The sequence below is a fragment of the Drosophila serrata genome, unplaced genomic scaffold (assembly GCF_035046125.1).
Source record: "Drosophila serrata isolate PLE 108 unplaced genomic scaffold, ASM3504612v1 contig_382, whole genome shotgun sequence".
NCBI classification, from domain to species: Eukaryota; Metazoa; Arthropoda; class Insecta; order Diptera; family Drosophilidae; genus Drosophila; species Drosophila serrata.
The window spans coordinates 6,233,236-6,252,903 of record NW_028257280.1 but is presented as its reverse complement, the minus strand read 5'-3'; the positions used below and the strand labels follow the sequence as shown (position 1 = coordinate 6,252,903).

The following is a 19,668-nucleotide window of genomic DNA, read 5'->3' as shown; positions in this document are numbered from 1 at the left end:
GAATTTTTAGATCATAAAGTTTCCAAGCATTTCCAATCCCACTTAAACGACCAACCTTAGCTTCGATTCATGTAAACATTTTTAATGAAAGTATATTAATTTGTTCGATATTCTTGTACATTGATAAATTTAAGACATTAACACTTCATAAATATCTTCAAATGGCTCTAATATACAAAGATACATATATTCGTTTAATACACATTTAGCAACACACACATATACATTTAGATTAATAATGCAAAAGTAACTGGTTAGGTTTCGCTCGTCTCTAGTGTTTAATTAAAAAAAAATTGTTCCCGTCTAATACGGTTAGAAAACTCTTGTGCTAGAAAGTAATTGTAACGTACTAATTTGTTGCGTTTTGCTTAATAAGAGGTACATATGTGTAACATTCGTAATCTCTGAATTTTCGTTTTTCTGTTCGCTTATCAGCTTTATTTCGATTAAAAACTTGTTGGATGGTGCCTAAACTTAAACTATATTTAAAGCGGACTTTGTGTCGTATTTCAGCTTAACAATAGTAGAGGATTTCTCGTTTTGGTTTTTTGGTGTTTTACAATTCTCTTTGAGGATATAAGTTAATGAAATAAATTAGTAAAATCGAAATGAAGATGATACAAAGTATACAATTAAAAAATAAATGCCATCTGATAACGGGGAGATTATTTTATAATACAAATCAATGAGGCATGGCGCCTTCTTAAAGCTTTTGGTTATTCCTCTGTTCGATAGTTTGATCTCAGTTATATATTTATATGTTCATACGTTGTGCTTGCTTTGCTCTCTGGGTTAACTCCGTTTTGCACGGTCGTCGTCTGCTCAGGAACTGGTGGACTTGGTGTGCTTACTATTTAATGGCGGATTACAATCTTTAAAATGTACAATCGTTATTCGTTAAAAAATATTTCGTTCGATATCTTCATCCTCAGCGGTCCTGTCTTTAACCTTCGGTATACAGCATCCTTCTCGATCGCCTCCTTTCTACACATACACATAATATACATTCACTTTTTACATTAATCGATCTTAGCGTTCACTTCCTCTGCTCGCTCTGCTGGACATTCTATACATACAATTACCAATATAGATATATATAGTATATAACTCTATGACTTTGTACGACTCTCTGTGGGGGTATTTTCACTGTCTCTAAAAGCACTTTTTAAACAGATTTAGGAAACGCAATACTTTTGCGATTAGTGTGGTACGTCTAGTGCGTGGGTTTGTTGTTGTTATTCATGCAGCTGAAAGTAAGACAAAAATTGCATAAACACATCGGGGGAAAGGTGTAATTGGGTGGGAAATGAAAAACATCTGGGCCACAAAGCGGTGAAGCAGCGTACTTATTATTTTAGTTAAATTATCTAATTGCTGGTATCAAAATTAAGTTGTTTGTGTGAAAATAAAGAAATCTTTTGATAAACTTTCTGTGTGTTTTTTTCTCTCTGGGGTTCTATAATCTAATCTAAAAGCTGCTGGGAACCGAATTGTATAAACTATTTAAATTTGCATGCATTTTCTAAATATATGTTTATATTTTTCTTGGATTTCTTTTACAATTTAGCATTTGCGAGTTTCTTGTACCAATCATCATGACATTCTTTGCACTCTGGTTTACTTGTTTTCTTAAATTTTTCACCATCGTTTATAAAGGAAATGTGTAAGCATTGAACAAATATATAAATATGAGCAACACTACTACAATACGCTACTTAGGGTGCATTTAATTTCACACATATACATAGTTTCGAGAATATGTTGTAAATGCTTCAAAGTACCAGGTACATTGTCAATTCGATTCTCAAAGTTTAAATTATCAATTTGCTAATATGAGTAGGATAAAGTGCAATGTTGTGTGGCATTGTTCTTTTTGTTTTAGTTTTGTTTTAACAATATGCATAGTTAATTTGGAGACTAAAATCAATAGCTTTGAGTTTTGGGACAATGTTTAGTTTTGTCGCTTAGATAACTACAAATTACATATTTGGTTCCAATCATGGTGTTGTGCTGCTGTCTCTCAGCTTTTCAATTGTCTTTTGTTTGGCTTTAGTTGCTGTTTTAGCTGTTTTATATTTTATATATATTATTTTGGTTTTAGTCGTGGATCGTTCAATGTGATGGACTGTCGTTAATTCGATGTTTGGCGCGTGATTTGCTGTGTGAGGCGCGTCGCAGGCTGCTGACGCTGCCCGGGCAATTGTCATAAAAATCTAATGATTCCGATGAGAATGCTATATAACGCAATTGGTGTGATATATATAAAGAAAGATTAAGTTTGTACAATTTCGTGATCATTCGATTGAGTAAATGCGCTAAGGTTAAGCAATGCCATAAATGGGGTCTAGGGTCTACGCATTAACTACCACCAGCTACTTACCCTTGTCCGTGGGTGAGCCCAACGTCAGGCTGCTCAGGCTGGAACTCAGGTTGTATGGTCGCGGGGATGGAGGCACCGGTGCTGATTCATCGCCGGGCAAACAGGTCTCGACCATGGCCTCCAAGCAGTTGACGAACAGCTCAGAGGATTCACCCATCATGTTGTACTGCAAAACATGTATTTTATTGTGCGATTTAATAACAATATATATTTAAAGACCCACCTTGGTGAAGGGTCCGGCAAAGCGCCAGAGTCCGCCAAAACCGCAGCTCTGCAGGAAGTGCAACTGCTGCTGGGAGGGATCCTCGCTCGCCAACATGTTTTGTATAATGTTCTGCACAGAATTGAGCACTACCTGGTCGTGTGACACTGACAAAATGTTATTGATCTTCTGATCCAGCAGGGAGTGGCTAAATAATCAAATCAAATATTTTATTAAGAGTTAAGGGAAACTAAGAATTTAACTCACATGACTGGAAACACCTTGGGAAAGACCACCGAACCTTCGGCCAAATACTGATACAAGACACGCGTTTCGCCTTCATCTGATGAATACTTCACCAGGGTGGCCAAAACAGTCAGCACAAGTGCCTGTATGGACAAATCAGGCAGGACTTCGGGATCGAGCAGTACATTTGACTCGTTGGAGACCGAAGAACGCGAGCCGCGTTCCTGTTTAAATACATTTATGAATTTGTTAATTAAATTTAACTAAACAAGGCTTTAAATACACATAGATATGGACTGAAAAACACTAGTTGAGATGAAAGATCTACGAGAATGCGAGATGTGCTTGAGGGCAGGTGCCATGCATAGTAACAAAACGAGCGCGACATCGATGTTAGCTTAGACTATGTTTTAGTAGCGAACTTGTAGAAACTAGGAATTTGGAATTAGTGGGTACAGTGGGTTGGGGTTAGTCTTAGCTAAGAGAGAGATAAGTTTTGTAGAGCAGTACCTGACGTTCTTCGATGCCGGTTGCATTGTTCGGATCTTTGGTCGTCGGCACCGAGAAAGAGCGTTGAGTCTTGAACAGAACTCGAGCGTTCTACGGATGTTTGATATGGTATGTTCGTGGTGTTGTTTGGCACAGTGTTGATGTTGGAGTTGTAGTTTTAGCGGGGTTCGATAACCAAATCAAACGTAAATCAAATGACAATATTCATGCGTAGTAGTTGTAGTAGAAATGGCAGTTTATAGTTATATAGTTTATATAGTTCATAAGACATTTAGTTAATATGGAGGAGAGTTACAAGCACCAATTAGATGTAAGAGTCGGCAGGCAGATGTATTACGAGTATACATTGTGATATATGTTTGTAAGGTTTTCATTTCATATTCAAATCAAACATAAAAAGAGAAAAGAAAAGTCATTGAACGATTATTAGTTATGCAAAGGCTGATCTCAATAGGTAGTTGATATTACACAGTAGGTGGAGTATATAGGCTGGGATATATATAAACTCAAATAGATAGCCAAAAGTTACTATAGCAGATGGTTATAACAACTTTTGTAGAGCGAATTTCGAACAAGTGGGAATCAAGGCTTAGCTCAGCTCGGCTAAGTTCAGCTGCGATTATCCTAGGAACTTACCTGAAGAGTGGGAACCTTGTGCTGCCGGGCAAACTGCAAGGCGGATTGGTCGAGCATGTCCCAACTCTTCTGCCGACGCGACAGGGGCTGGCCAATCTAAAGGGATGTTAATATTTAGCCCATATGTTAAAGCTAATTTGTGAGTCCTCAGCTTACGGACTGCACTCCTCCGTTGGACGCTTCGCCGTTCTCCACGCTGCCGCTCAGATCGGCTGGCCAGCGGGGCAGGGCATGCTTCACGTGGCAGCGGGAGCGGACTTCCTCGGAAACAGCCACCAGAGCCGTCAGATATGCCACACTGTCCGGGGTCACCTCGAACTTGTCCCGATGCAGCGGCTTAGCTATGATGCCCAGAAGCATGGTCAGCACTCGGGAAGTGCGGGAAACAGTTGTGGGTGTGGGATGACGGAAGCCCTGAAAAAGATAGTTTTAATATTTCATTTTAAAAAAGAAACCTGCAATTGCTTACCTTGATCAGATGCCCGACCAGGGCAAAGTGGAAGTTGCTGCGGAAGGATAAGCCTACGGCGTGATCCAGCTGCTTAAAGTGCCACTCTAGCTTTTCGCGAGTCTTCATCATCACTTCGGCTATGGTCTCCTTTTTGTCAAAGCAGCCTTGCGATTTCAGTGTATGAAGGTTCTGTTCGAGCAGGGCCAAGCCAGCTCCGTACAAGGTAATCTCATCCAACTGCAGCACCGAAATGGCCACCCAGAAGAGAGCCCGATGGATGGGCGATTCGGGTCGCAGCAGCGGTTGGATTCGCGTCAAGCACATGACTAGAGCCTCGATCAGGATCAAATCATTGAACGATTCCAGGGCCTTGACCAGGATGCGTAGCAGCTGCTTCACCTCGTGGTCGGTCACACTCTTGCTGATGCATCCGTAGACTATCAGCGCCCTTGGCTGCAGGGCAGGATTGTAGCAGAAGGCGAAGCTGCGGGCCAGGGAGGTCCAGGTGTGCAGCCACTCACAGTCCGGAACGTCGCGCATGCAGGCCTCCATGATCTCGAGCAGGGCGTCCGTAATGACCTCCAGCGAGGGCAGCGACAAGCGCTCGCGATCAGCCGGCAGCGGTTGGGTAACTCTCTCATTTCCAAGCCACTTATCAGTAGGATGACGACAGCTGGAGCGGAAGGCAGTCACAGCTGCCGATTTGACCTTGCTGATGCCAAAGAGCAGATAGAACTTGGGCAGGGAGAACTCGTCCAGGGAGAGCCGGAGCACGCGCTGTGCTTCCTCGGAGAAGGAGGGATTTGTGCAGGTGCACAGCGAGTGGATGATGTTGATCACCAGACCGTGGGTGGAGGCACGCATCGAGAGTGATCCAGAGCAGACCAGGAACGTAATGGTGTGGAACAGATAGGGCACCGAAGTGGCCACGTCCAGGCAATTGTTGAAGGACAACATGAGCAAGTAGCGTCCCAGGATGGCAATATCATCCCACATCATGTGCTGCTCCAGATACTGCGTGGGATTCGTGCAGGACTTGTCCATGACCCGGCACATCCGCGTGATGACCTTCTTGGACACCAATTGGACGTTGGCTGAAGCGAGAGCCACTGCCGTGTCAGCCATTATCTCTACCTGCGGTGATCCTAGGCCGTAGGTGATCGATTTGTGCAAGAAGTTATCCAGCACCATGTCGATGAGCTCTGGGATCTGGCCAATCGAGCCCCAGATCTTGGCCTGCACTGAGGGATACATTTCCTTTTGATCAATCGTCAGGTTAATGAGCTTATCCAGGATCTGGGAGACCTTGAGTTTCTTTGAGTCGTCGTTCGACTTGCAGAACTTGACGAGATTCTTAAGCCACGGCGTCATATACTCCAGACACAAATGCTTCAGCTCAATGGTGCTACGCTGGAAGCCTTGGATGGACTCCTCGAGGAATTCTAGCGTGAGATGCGGCTCATTGGTGGCCAGCTTCTCGCTCACCGACTTGATGAAGATGGTATTATTGGATGGGATGCAAAGACCTTGCGTCTCCAAGAGTTGCCCCTCGATCTTCAGGTCAAATGTAGCGGTCAAGGCGCACAGCAGATTGTAGGCAGCCGTCCTCAAGTTGGGATCACACGAACCGAGATTCAGGAGTGCCATATTCAACAGGGTGCCCGGCACGTCCTTCGGCCGGATCTTCTGGTGCACTGTCACGGAATCCGGTTGACTGAGTTCCCAGCGATTTCGGATGTGGATAATGGCCTGGACAATGTTATCGCAGTCGTTGTGAATGAAGCTCAGCTGACCGCTCTCGTTGGTTATCGACAGCGTGAATTGGTTGTCGTCGACCAGACACACCTCCTCGATCTCCGATGCGTAGTAGACGTCGTTGAGAAGCACCGAGTGGGCCAGAACTTTTGTCTTCTCCGCGGACGTAATCTGCAGAGCTGTTGGACCCACCTTAATGGCCACTTTGGTGTCTTTGTGACTAAGCTTGAGTGCGTTGCTGAATACCTTGAGATCTTCGTCTAAGGAGAGGGTAGCACCCGGCAGCTTCTGCTGCTCAGCGTCGATGAAATCCGTGAGCTTGTTTGGTGACTCCAGGAAGAGTAGCTTGCGGTTTCCCTTCAACGGAGCCAGGATGCGATCGTGAAACTTGGTGTATTCGCGCACCCAGGAGTTGCAGTTGTAGATGTACACCGCATGGACGTTTTCGTAAGCCACGGTGGGCAGGACATAAAACCATTTTTGCAGGAACTCCGTGCGGAAGCGGTTGTCTGAGCAGGTGTGAGTGAAATCGATGACCACTTCGAAGGGAGAGTGGCAGAAGGGCTTCAGCGTGAGGATGACATGATAAATTAGCAGGTCTCCGTTGGTTTCTCCAATCCTAAAAGGGATTGAAATTTGTTATATATTTCCTCCATTGTTTCCTTAATGGGTTTACTTACTTGTATCTCCTGGCTATGTAGTAGAAGACCGGATAACCCGACTTGCTGGTCCCTGCCTGGTAGAATATATTCATCGATTTGAGGGTCTTGAATTCCTCCTTCTCATGCATTTGATGCTTGACCATGATCTCCTCAAAGTTCGTCGAGGACATATCAATGGAACTCCAGCGTGCGTATGAGCTAAACATCATGTGTGAGTCCACGGGCTTGTGCTCCGGCGGGCCCAAGTAGGCCAGCAAGGTGGCCATCTTGTCAAAGGGCCGCCTGCCCACGGCCTTGTGATCTCTGCTGCTGGACAAATAGTCACCTATCTTCTCCTGGTGCGTCCACAGCAATCGATGCAGCGCCAACACGTTGGCATCAGAAATAAAGCTCATACTGTGCGATGTTTGGTCCACGGTCTCACAGTCCGAGGCAATCTGTATGAAGAAACGGCGTCCAGCCTCGAAATGATCCCGCAGGAAGTCATTGAAGCAAAGCATATGCTGCTCTTTGGAGAACTCCACATGGTTGGCAATGTTCTGCAAGATCTTGGACATCAACATGAGTCCTCGCTTAGCCGAGCTGTGCACCTGCTTATCAACGATTCCCAACTCTTGCGGGGATACTGTAAATAGAAAAAGGAATTTGTGAATGAATTCTTAAATTGAATATAGTAACCTCACCTATGGCGGGATTAATGAAGCGCAGGAAGATCACAGTGCCCACAGCACCAATGTTATTCTGCAGGAGATTCGGGAAGCGCTTGCTTAGCACCTGGTACAGGCAGTGGCACATGGAGCGCAGTTGGGGCGGAAAGCGATCCGAAGAGTTGATGATGGCATCGAAAACCTTCTGGGTGAGTGCGATCAGGTTGTTGCGATGCTGTTCGATGTCCTCGGTGGGATCCAAGCGAGCCGGATCCACCTCGAAGCATGTCTCCTCCTGCTCATCCAGCAACGGACGAATGAGCGGCTCCAGCAGCATTTGTAGATAGCTAGCTCCATAGATCTTGAAGCAGAAAGCCATGATTTTGCTGCCCAGGGAGTTCCCGCGGAAGAGAGTTTGCATGCAGTCCGAAACCTCTACCTCGCGATAGAACATATTCCACAGCAGAGGCGACAGCAAATGTTTCGCATCAAACAGAGTTACAAGAACTCTCGCCAGCTCATCCATTTGGGAAGTGGTCACCACATTGGCCAAAGCCATGGCAATGGGCAGCTCTCCCTTGTCGCTGATCATCGTTACCAATTGGACCAGTTGCTCGAAGCGATCCGCCAGCACGGTCTCGGCCAGAGTATCGAACTCGGTTCCCTGCTGCAGAATTTGCGTGAGAACTTCCATGAAAGCAGCTCGTGTCTGCAGATCCGGGTTGTATCCCAGATCGATTGAGTGCATTAGGCCCGAGTCAATGTTGGCACCGAGCAAGTTCGACATGGCCTGGATGGTGGCATTCCTGAGGGCGGTCAACTTTCCAGCAGCCATTCGAGGTCGTGGTGGCAGCAATGGCGTATTATTCATCTCCTTTTCCGCCTCGGAGCTGTCGATGCAATCGTTCAGGAGATTCATAAACAAAGTGAAGTACTTCAAGAACAGCGCACTCTTGGCATCCATCAGATCTCCACGATCAGACTCCTCTGGCTGAAGCGGAAGACCACGAAGCAGGGCGGCCACTGCCTCCATGCAGGCCTGATCCAGGTCGCGAAAAATGAGCGATGTGTTGGTCAGAATAGAAGCGTCCGCGGAGCTGGGCGGCGCTATCTGGTGTGAGGTGCCCATCACCCAATCGGTCAGATACTCCACCAGCTTGTTACGGAACTTCATTTCCTGGCGGAAGGCGAGATCATCGCGCCGCTTCATCATAACCTCCACCAGCTGGCAAAGCTTTGTCTTGATCCGGATAGCGTAGACAGTCATGTCCAGGTGGCGGACATACCGAACGATGCCCAGCATCATGCCCTCGATGCTGGTGACTCCCAGGTGCTCCGAAGGTGAAGGTTGGTCGTTGTTGGGATCCTTGCTGGCTTTGGGATCCAGGATGGACTTCATTATGTAGATCGTGTGTTCGATGAACTGCGTGTTGATGTCGGTCACGTTCACGTTAACCTGGCCCTGCTGGTCGAAGAACTTCTCCACGATGGCGCGTATCTGGTCGAAGAGTATGGGAAACAGCTGGGTGGACATCTCCTCGCCCACGAGTTCTTTAACGTTCTTTTGGATGTTGAGGCCGATCTTCTCGTTGCTGCAGACCAGCAAACGCAACAGTTGTCCAATGAATCTATTTCAGGGAATAAACTTGAAGAAATATTCTTTTGTACCTTCTTTTAAGGACTTACTGCGTGACAGGACAGTAACTGACATCTTGTGGTGGAGCTGGCGGGATCGTGGATAGAGACACGGTGCTGGGATGCAGTGAACCATGGCCGGAACTGGTGGAGCTCGAGTATAGAGAGTTCTGTGCCAAGGATCCCAGGGAGGCATTGTTCTGGGATTGCTGGAGCAACATTTGACGACTGCTACTGCGCTTGTGCAGACAGACGCCGCCAAGGGCTAAGAGAAACCAAGTCATATTGGCCCACTCATTGATCTGCTCCTCCAGATCGTGCTCCGAGCTCTGATGACTGGCTCGTCGCTTGCCCATGCCGCGATGAAAGACCTCAGCTTGGGCATCTTCGCCCTTGCACTTTGGATAGGTTTGCAAGACCTTGCTGGACACCTCCCAATTGCGAAAGGTCTCTTCCCAGGCGGGCTGGACACCGTGGACGCAGTGCTCGATCTTGCGGAGGAGGGTCATAATCCGCTTTTGCAGTGTAAGTCGGCTCAACACATTGCCATGGGTGTTGTCAAAGAAGCATATTCGAGTATCCGTAGCAGCTAATATGAATATAATATATGAAATTGGATAAACCTTAGCAATCTCAAATAAACTCACATGAAGACAGCTGTGCCAGCTCTTGGTAGATGTGGTAATTCGGCATAATGAAACCCACAGTCAGCTCATCGGAGCTGCAACAGATCTCCGCCTCCTCGCAGAGCAGCCCGAAGCACGACAGTGAAGTCAGCACTGCATCCAAGTCAACACTCCACAGATACATGAAGAATACCACTTCCATCTTGATGTGGGCCTGCTTGCATATGGCAATCTGACTGCCCACGTGGGCGTAATCCTTGTGGCGCTGGAGGAACGTATTCCGGCAGATCAGGATCTCGCGCAGCCACTTTAAAACGTCAGTGTAGTTGGCAATTTGGTGCTGGATGAGTTTCTGCGAGATGGAGAACAGCACCTGGGAACTGACATCCCAGAAGGTGTTAATGGGAGCCTCCGGATTCCAAACTTCAATCTTTTCTGGTGCATGCAGAGCGAGCAGCGCCTCCATGGCCTCCTGGGCAACATCGGGCATGGTGGTTTGGTGCACCAGACTCACCAGTCCGTTGATCAACTCCAGCGTGGAACTTTGAACCTCGTGGGCAACCTTTCCCTGAGTCTGCAATAGAGAGTTGTTTAATAGAGATCAAGCAATGAATTACAGCCAATCTTACGTTTAGTAAAAGGGTGGGATCGGCATGGATCAGCCGGACGAGCAGCAGCAATAGCATTTTGTGGGCAGGGCCCTCTTCAGCCCGCGTTAGACCCTTTTGAGTGTCCTTAGATTTAAGCGTGAGTGAGGTGATATAGCGCAGTGGGGTGTGGGCTATATAGCCCTGGGTGGCCTTATTAAGCGTATCCGTAAACAGAGCTCGCAGCTCGGCAGAGCGGTAATGAACCACATCCGTCTGAGGCCACCAGGACAATCTGGGTTGGTTAACAATCCGGAAAGGGTTCTTGTTCTGAAGGCGGAAATCCACATAGATGTGAGCAAGTCTGGAACAGTTTGAATATTATTATAATTCATTAAATATTATCCAAGGCATCATTGCTTACCTTAGTAAGGAGCACACAATCACAAAGTGGTAGGCCTGCGGAGACGACAGATTCAGGCACACTTTCAATGCCTCGATGTTGTGCGGATTGATGCGGAAGCAGGAGACCCAGCAGTCGATCATCAGCTCGATGTCCGCAAAGTTATAGCCCTGTCCTCGGGAGAAGGGCTTGGCCGGATTGAAAAGCAGGGCCTTGAGGTCGTTGATAAAGTACTGGACCAGCTTAAAAACCACATTATTCGAGTCGGTTATGTTGATGTACGTAGAGGCCTTGCAAAGCTTCACGCAGGCTATGGCGGAGGACTCGGTAACTTGCTTGGACGGCGAGTGTTGGCCAAGTCCCCGCTTTATGCTTTCGATAAACTGCTTGGCCGAAAAGTCCTTATCCCTTGATGTTGATTGAGCTGACTTGGATGGGACCTTCTCCTTTTCCTTCTCCTTCTCCGACTGCTGCAGCTCGTTGACAGTGGCCTCCAGGCAGGAGGGATTTAATATCAGCAGCAGCATTTGCAATGGCCACACGAGCGTCTTGCTTTTCTTGTTCTCTGTTTTGAAGTACTCTACAAAGTCCATGAGAGGTTCCCAGCAGCTAAATGGAGGGAGAAACGTAACAATAACTGGCTTCTTTTTATAAATCTAAATTCAAACCATACGTGGATATATCCCGATTGGTGCCCCGTTGCAGGTCCTGGAACTCCTGCGGATGGTATTCAATCCAATTCCATATGGCCTTCTCCAGCGAATAAAGCAGAATCAATGGCGGTGCACGTTTGGATCGAAACTTTGTAATGGTTTCTAAAAAAACAAATATGATAAGACTTTTGTTTAGCTATTCCCTAATTATTTGTACCTTGTAGCAGCTTGGTTAGCTTTATCATATCCATGTCGATGTGCTGTATCAGTTCGATGTCATTGTAGTCAGGATTCTCCTCGGAGCAGGATGTCAACTCTTGTATCCTGGCCGAGATGCGATTGAACACGGCTGAGAAGTGATTCTGGGACAGGGCAAAGAGCACCTTCGAGGCTAGAGCCTTTAGCTGGGCAGCATTCGGATTACTGTCACTCTGTACGTCCACAAACTGGGAGATTTCCCGCAGTAGGAGCTTTACGTTCATGGCCTCTTCAAAGCGAGCCGTATCCTTGGTCTGGTTGGTCAGGCAGCGCTCCAGGGTGGTCAGTATAATGACCAGGGACTCGAAGTAACAACGTTCCGGCTCATGGCGATTTTGAAGGGCCTGCAAAGTACAGGAAGTATGTATTTAGTATTTAAAAGTATCCCAATATTGTTTCTATCTTGAGTATTCACCGCCTCATTGACGCGCTGCAGCATCTTGGTCAGGCCGGAGATGACCAGGGAGAAGCGGTACCGCGAAATGTGTATCAAACAGGCCACCAGTTGGTCCTGGCTCATCCTCGCCTGCGTTCCGTAGGCTCCGATTCGGTTTGGCAGCTGCAAAGACACAGAGACGGCGCATTTGATTGATTATTTTCATTTCATTCATGCTGGGAATGCCCTCCCTCCCCACCTGCCCACACACCACCTCTGCGCCCACGCAGTCCCCAAAACAACACGGCCAAGTGTGGATAAGGGCGGAGCGGGGTGGTGGCCGAGCAGCAGGTACATTTTTTTCGCTTGGGCTCCGCGAGACGCAGCAGCGGAAAAGCACCCAAAGAACACTTGCCTGATCCTCGAAGCGGGCCAAAAGGGCACTTGCCCATTCGCCAGGCTTTTGGGTGGCCATTTTGTGCGTTTTTTCACTTGTTTTTGTCCACTTTTCACTGCATTTTGTAAATAAAAAAGAGAACCTCTAGAGGTGCAACAACATTGATGGCTATCGATACAATCGATGTTTCCAAAGTAGGCGCTACATCGATGGTATTTATCGATACATCGATATTTTTACCTGAGAGTGAAAGAGAGCGAAAGCTTTGGCCGGTCCAGAAGCTGAAATTTGTCCTTTAATTTAAATACCTTTCAAAATTTTCCCATTAACTCCTTATTTAACTGTATTAGACCGAATTTATTGCCTTTCAGGGTGTTATAATTTTAGTCATCCGTTTGTAACAAAGTAAAAGTCTCATTTCCGACCCTATAAATCATATACATTTATGAGTTTTTTAAACTTTAAAATTTGTATTTATATTAATATCGGCCAAAAAATGGTAATATAGTTTTACTCAGAAGCTTGAAATGATGTGAAGGATTCATTTCCGACCCTCTAAATCATACATATTCTTTATCATCATCAACAGGCGAGTCAATCTAGGCATGTTTTAATAACAAAATTTTTTTCCGAAATTTAGCAAAATTTTATAAGGGGTTACATCGTAAAAATTGTAAAAACTTGTCAAAAATTTGAATTTTTTAAACATTTTGTGAAGGACTCATTTCCGACATTATAAAACATATATATTCTCGATCAGCATCGAAAACTTACTCAACCTGGACATGTCTGGTCAAAAATTAAAATTTTGACATTTTTCTAAATTTTTTCAATAAGGGGTTACATCTTTAAATTTAAAAAAAATGTGAAAATTTTGAATTTATTTAAGTATTAAACGGAGTATGCAGATTTATCAAAATAAGAAAAACTAACACAGTACTGCTTTCCAAATTGAAATTAATGATTTTTTTACCATAGTTATGAAATTTTTAAACTCTACAAAATTGCCATATTAAAATGTAGTTTCAAAGAACGTGAATATTTTATGCTTAGTTATGCTCGATTTTAAAATCTATCTTATAATTCAATTTACATACTGCAAGAGTATATTTTTCTTAGTTGTTTGAAAATGGAAAATGGAAAACATTTTGAATATTTAACAAGCCACTCGGTTTAAAAGCTCCTACGAAACACTCTCGTGCTGTACGATTATGTTATCTGGACCAGGTTTCCTCCAGCTCTAAATCTGAATCTGTCTCTGAAACTCAATCAGAATCTAAATCTGAATACGAGAGCTACTTCTCACTCTCCCGGTAATCATCGGGCCTAACTCACCCATTATTCTCGATCACAGCCGCAGTCTCATTCGTTCCGTCGCTTGCTACTGTCCCAACGTCTCCGTCGTCGCCAGCCGCTATATCTGATCGATCCGGTCCAGCATGGGAAGTTTTCCAGCTGTACTTGTTGTTGGCGCCTGCCTACTGCTGCTGGCATTGGGCACGAGTGGTGAGTGCACACGGAATTAGGAATTCAGAGACGTAAACAAGTCTGGCAATGAACTTGCAGCTCAACAACTGAACTGCGTGTCCAAGCTGCAGAATGGCAGGATCACAGGCCACTGCATCTCGATCCGGGAGTGTGACTACTTTATGCGCATCCTCACGTCCGGGAATCCGACCCAAAGCGACCGTAATCTACTCCGGGAGAACCAGTGCGGTCAAAAGGGCAGGGATGTTCTGGTAAGTATACTCCAGGTGACTCACCGGGAAGACACCTGAGTTCAAGTCCAACTCCGATGGCGAATGAACCCAAAAGCTTGGTTTTTCCCCGACCTGTGTTCTGGTTTTCACTTTCATTGAGTCTTTTATGCTATTCGTTGATTTCTAAATGGGAGAGATAGCAGCCAAAGCTTTTGGTTTTAAGTGATCTAATCAGTTTATATATGTCAACAAAACTAAGTTTAAGCAAAAGCGGGAAGATTTTCTAGGGGTTCTTAAGTTGTTTTTTTTTTTATTTATAATTAAGAGAAGATGTAACTTTGTTTAAATATTAAATTACTAGATAGGAATAATAGTTTTTAAACTCTAGTGAACATGTTAAATGTTTATTTCACAAAAGTTTACTATAAAATATTATCAGTAATTTTTTAAATTTAAATATTTTTCAACTTATTTCCTGTTTTTCCCCAGGTCTGCTGTCCCAGTACCGCCGGTTTGGGGGCCTTGACGCATCCCCTGCTACCCACTGATTGTGGCACAGCTCGGTGGCAACGTTCCAACGACACTGAAACGCGGATCAGGGAGTTTCCCTGGCTGGCTCTCATCGAGTATACAAAGGGTGAGTCTACGTCTTGGCTGCTATCAGACTCTCCTTAATCACTCGCATATCTGTCTCATAGCATCCAACGGGGAAAAGCTCCACGGCTGTGGAGGAGTGCTTATCAGCGAGCGATATGTGCTGACTGCTGCCCACTGTGTGGTGCAAGCCATGACAAATAATCTGAGGATTTCGGCGGTGCGTCTGGGTGAATGGGATACCAGTACAAATCCAGACTGCCAGTTCCACGAAGACACCCAAAAGGCCGACTGTGCTCCGGCTTACCAGGACATTGGAGTGGAGGAGACGCTTCCGCATCCCCTGTACAATAGCTCCAACCTTAGTCAGGCCAACGATATAGCTATCATTCGCCTAGAGACTCCGGCCAAGCTCAATGACTTTGTGGTGCCGATCTGTCTGCCCAACAAACAGCTGCGAGCGGATGAGCTGGAGGGTCTCGTCACGGAGCAGGCTGGTTGGCTGGCCAAATCGTCGCCGCGCATGCGCAAAAACTTTGTGACCATTAGTTCTATCGCGGACTGTCACCTCAAGTACTCGGCTCATAAGCTGAGCATTCAGAGCTCACAGCTCTGCGGTTTCGTTAGTTCGAAGGAGTGCCACGGTAACTCCGGAGGACCGTTGATGCTCTTCAAAAACGATGCCTATCTTCTAGGCGGATTGGTGTCTTTCGGACCAGTACCATGTCCGAATCCTGACTGGCCGGATGTCTACACAAGGGTTGCCTCCTTCATTGACTGGATTCACAACAGCTTGAGGGAATAATTAAGCAATCCAAGTTCTTTTGTGTTTAATATAAAAAAATTTAGTTCATTTTGTTGTTAAAATAAAGAAATTTGATTGCAATTACTATTTTTTTTAGGAAAATGTAGGAGCTTTGAAGCACTATTATTTAAATAAATACTTAAAGAAAATACGTATGCATCGATTTAAAAAACTGAATGGCATTAATTACTTGATCTTTTTTGTAATTTTAACAAATAAGATTCGCGAAATCATTTCTACTTTCTTTGAAAAAAAACAAAAAACATTAAGCTCGGAAATAGGAAAATAAATCTAGTGGAAAACGACAAAAAAGCTTTTGTAAACACATAATTTAAACAATTTTCAGTTACTTATTAATGTTTATTTTTTAACTTTTTGAACGGGGTAATATCGATATCGATAGTGTGACCGTTCCAAAAGCACTCGGTAATTTTTCAAAAATTTGTGCTTGTCCACACTTGTTCAGTCTTTGCTTTAGAACAAATTTCGCAAGCTTAAAAATAAGTTCAGAACTTGAAAATTGCGCTCCGAGCAAACGCCAAGTGTTTGTGCAACAATAAATTGAGCTAGCAACATGGCAGAGGCACTGAAAACAGGTAAAAATTGGAAATTAAGTGGCTAAGACCAAAAAGCAAGACAAATGGCGACTGACTAGTAGACTGTTTTTTTTTTCCCGAAAAGCGTTCGTCAGAGTTGCATTTCGGGAAGTTGGCGGCCGTTTTCCGTTTAAAAATTAAAACTTTGTGTCCTTTTTTATGTTCTTGCAGAAAAAAACTCAAAGCAGCGTCCCTTGGATGGCGGAGGAGGTACTGGCAGTGGTGGAGGAGGCACCGGTGGCGGCGGCGGAGTAGAATCAGGATTGCCCAAGCGAAAACATCGCCGCGGCAAAAAGTCCAAGCTTCTGCCGAAGAAGACCAAGAATCAGTTTCCCCAGTGGAAGCTAGACATGCCAGCGGATGCCGAGGGGCATCCCCATCCGCGTCCGAACAGCCGCACCAAGCTGGTCCGCTCCCGGTCGCTGCTCGTGCCGTACAACACCAATCGCTTCCTGATGGAGGAGCACATGTCCGACTTGAACAAGGACGACTCCGATGACAACTGCTTCAATTCGCAGACGGAGGATCAGGACCTCTTCCTCTCCAAGGAATTCTCAAATGTATACGAACGGGCGCGGCTGGAGCGTTTGGAGACGATGAACAAGCAGGAGCTAATCCAGGAGTGCCTGCAGATCGAAGATCGGTACTCCAAGGCTCAGAACACATCCAATGAGTTCAGTGTCAAGATACGAGCTCAGGAGGAGAAGATGCGTCAGCTAACGAGGGAGAATCAATGTGAGTATGGTTATCCCTATTATTTATAGTCAGGATTTATAGTTATCTTATATTTCCTTTTAGTTTTGCGCTCCCATTTCCTGCGCTCTTGCTCCACGGGCTCGACACCGGGTCCAGCGGTTGCTGCGGCTGCTGCTGCCGCCGCGGCCTCTCCGCCCTCAGCGGTGGCACCCACACCCAGCTCGGCCGGCGAACTGCAGGCCAGACAACAGCCACCACAGCCGCCGCAGCAGCTGGCACAGCCCACGCCCATGGATTCCTCCAGCGAGGATAGCGAGAGTGATAGCAGCAGCACCACATCGAGCACCACTTCCAGCACATCCTCGTCCTCGAGCAGTGATGGGCACGAGATGGGCGTGGCTGGGCTGAATATAGCCAATGGGCATGCAGAGCGCGGCCATGAACGCAGTCGCACTCGTTCTCGCTCCCGATCCCCGATTCATCTGAATGGGCACGCTAACGAGGAGGAGCGCCAGCGCCTATTGGACGGCAGCAATCAAATGGACGAGGACGAGGACAACTCCAGTGATGTGGCCAAACAGGGCACCGATGCAGCGGTTAAGTAAGGATGCGGATCACACCGCGCCGTGTACATAGAACACTCCAATTGTGGTGGCGACAAAAATACATATATGGAAACAGAAAGAGAGCCCCTGTTTAGTTTTTAAGACATCATCTGTGAGCGTTACAATTCTTTTAATTTCCCTTCATCTACATGCCAATCATAAGTTCATTATCCCCGATGCGTTACTGATTTTAATGGAATTTTTATATAATGAAAACTCGATTTGTAAGTTAATAAAATGTTGAATCGTGAATACTAGGTATTATTATTAAATGGTAAGGGATTACTTAACAACACTTTCAGCACATTTTTAAATACTATTCTATACTTTGGCCTGAATTGACCTCTGAGAGCTTGTCGGCTATGCGCTTTACAAGGGAACTATATTCGGTGGCATAGAGTGTCCTGGAAATGCCCGCATATCCTACACCGACCAGTTTCTGTTCAGCCAAAGTGGCCAGCGATTTGATGTTTATACGCTTTGGCCCTTTAACTGGCATCCAACCGCTGACTGGGGCACTGTTGGCAAGCATTACACCACGGATGGCAATATTTAAACCCATGACGCTCACAGCACCTTCACGATATTCGTTAAGCATGGAATCGGCTAGGCCCAAGTCATCTATGGCATTCACAACTTCCTCAATGTCTTTGAAATGTGGGAGATAATTGGCATGCACAAAGTTCACAAAGTTCCTGGGCTCTGTGCTGAAGGCTTCGGTCAATTCCTCGGGACTGTGTAGCAGCATTTTGTCATCATTAACTGCAAAGGTCGGGGATTAAAAGTGTGAGCTGAGGGAGGGAAATGCTACTTACACTTTGGATTCAGGACGCGACCCAGAGCATGCATCAACGTAATGGATTCATCCCTTCCAATCGATTTTAGAGTACTCTGGGTTGTTTTCTTTTTGCGACCCTTGCTGGCCACGCTGACATTGAGTTTCTTGGTAGGCATATTGGCAACTCCCTTCAAGGAGCTGAGATGCAGATTGATTAGCGCATTCCTTATATCACCCTGGGCGCCAACAACTATTGAGTCGACAATAGTGGACGAGGGTAATTTGTACAAGGCTCTGTTCTGGGGTTGCTGCAACACGGAACAAAAGGCTTTCATTGACTTTTGCATAATTGTGGATGCAATGGCATTAAAGCTAATGTGTTCGATGCGATGTTTTGCCTTCAGCTGGTCTGGAAATAGACGGTAGCTTATGTTTAGGCCACGAGACTTGGCATCGGCCACAATGAAAACCAATGGGGATTTGCCATACGAGGAGTATTCACTGGAAGAAAAAGCGATTACACATTGGTACACATAAATTTCTAGGAAACCTACTCCAACAACTCCTCAAAGTTGACATCCTGAGTATCGTTGAGCAACACATTGGGAAAGTCCTCCACAAGCAACAGTCTTTTATTCTGCGAATCCAGCAGAGATTTATATCGCGAGGCACGCAGCAAGAAGCTCTTGAAAGCCTCCAAGTGTGAACCCACATAGGAATTGCCGTTGGCTTGATCCCCCAAGGCATTGACTACCTCACAGTCGATGGGATTTATCCATTCCTGCACCTGGTAACCAAACTCCTTGGCCAGAACGCGCAGCGTCGCAGTTTTGCCGGCGCCTGTGGGTCCCGTAAGCAGGCACATTTGGGCCGGAAACTTCTTACGAACGGCTTCGCAGTGTCGCAGCCAATCCCGGAGTTCTCCAATCTTTTTGGGATGAACGGCTAACTCCTCGCTGGTTGCCGGCGCAAAGCTCTCCATCCAGTTTTCCTTTACTTCCGGTGGGGGTTCTTTGATGTCGTTATTCTCCTCTTCCTTATCAGACAGAGTAGTCAGATCCACGGAATCCATTATGGGCTTTGGCGTTGGTGTTGATTTTCCGCTTTGAGACCTGGAAACACGGGTTGTTGTTGTCACATTGGAGGAACTCCTGCTTCTCTTGACGGGAGTGGCTTCTGTGGTGATTGGACTGGTCGAAAGGCTCATCTCGCTGAAGGCGCTCCTCGCCCAGGTTTTCTATGTAATAAATACTTTGTTATTTACCCATTAGGAGACAATAATTCAAATTGTTTACCTTTCGTGCGCTCATTTTTAGATTTTGTATTCTTCTTCTTGCTTTTGCAGTGTTACCAGGAGCCACAACTCTTTGTACTTAAAAATGGTAAAATTAATCGATAGTTCGATAAAAAATAGCGCGCGATATTTAAAATACTTTTACTGCATATTAGCTTCACATTTGTCCTGATTTC

General features: G+C 45.7%; 4 protein-coding genes across 4 annotated transcripts; 2 read left to right on the top strand and 2 right to left on the bottom strand.

The window, feature by feature from the left end:
* Positions 1 to 64: 64 nt before the first annotated feature.
* On the bottom strand, positions 65 to 12,624 carry Nf1 (neurofibromin 1). Its single transcript, XM_086840737.1, has 18 exons — positions 12,443 to 12,624; positions 12,067 to 12,210; positions 11,611 to 11,995; positions 11,414 to 11,555; positions 10,762 to 11,349; positions 10,380 to 10,701; positions 9,772 to 10,324; positions 9,176 to 9,713; positions 7,526 to 9,117; positions 6,861 to 7,467; positions 4,444 to 6,799; positions 4,131 to 4,388; positions 3,975 to 4,070; positions 3,339 to 3,428; positions 2,850 to 3,052; positions 2,604 to 2,790; positions 2,381 to 2,546; positions 65 to 2,234 (listed from the first exon to the last, which is right to left on the bottom strand). Exons 1-18 carry the CDS (start codon positions 12,500 to 12,502, stop codon positions 2,113 to 2,115), a joined length of 8,409 nt encoding a protein of 2,802 aa, XP_086696863.1. The 5' UTR covers positions 12,503 to 12,624; the 3' UTR covers positions 65 to 2,112.
* A 1,056-nt stretch (positions 12,625 to 13,680) lies between these two features.
* On the top strand, positions 13,681 to 15,604 carry LOC110186177 (serine protease ea). Its single transcript, XM_020955235.2, has 4 exons — positions 13,681 to 13,930; positions 13,991 to 14,163; positions 14,614 to 14,761; positions 14,823 to 15,604. Exons 1-4 carry the CDS (start codon positions 13,864 to 13,866, stop codon positions 15,521 to 15,523), a joined length of 1,089 nt encoding a protein of 362 aa, XP_020810894.2. The 5' UTR covers positions 13,681 to 13,863; the 3' UTR covers positions 15,524 to 15,604.
* Positions 15,605 to 15,944: 340 nt separating this feature from the next.
* Hexim (Hexamethylene bisacetamide inducible) lies at positions 15,945 to 17,672 on the top strand. Its single transcript, XM_020955193.2, has 3 exons — positions 15,945 to 16,119; positions 16,291 to 16,854; positions 16,918 to 17,672. The coding sequence occupies exons 1-3, from the start codon at positions 16,098 to 16,100 to the stop codon at positions 17,418 to 17,420; spliced, it is 1,089 nt and encodes a 362-aa protein (XP_020810852.2). The 5' UTR covers positions 15,945 to 16,097; the 3' UTR covers positions 17,421 to 17,672.
* On the bottom strand, positions 17,642 to 19,629 carry Rad17 (Rad17 checkpoint clamp loader component). Its single transcript, XM_020955192.2, has 4 exons — positions 19,494 to 19,629; positions 18,753 to 19,435; positions 18,236 to 18,699; positions 17,642 to 18,182 (listed from the first exon to the last, which is right to left on the bottom strand). The coding sequence occupies exons 1-4, from the start codon at positions 19,506 to 19,508 to the stop codon at positions 17,737 to 17,739; spliced, it is 1,608 nt and encodes a 535-aa protein (XP_020810851.2). The 5' UTR covers positions 19,509 to 19,629; the 3' UTR covers positions 17,642 to 17,736.
* Positions 19,630 to 19,668: the final 39 nt, after the last annotated feature.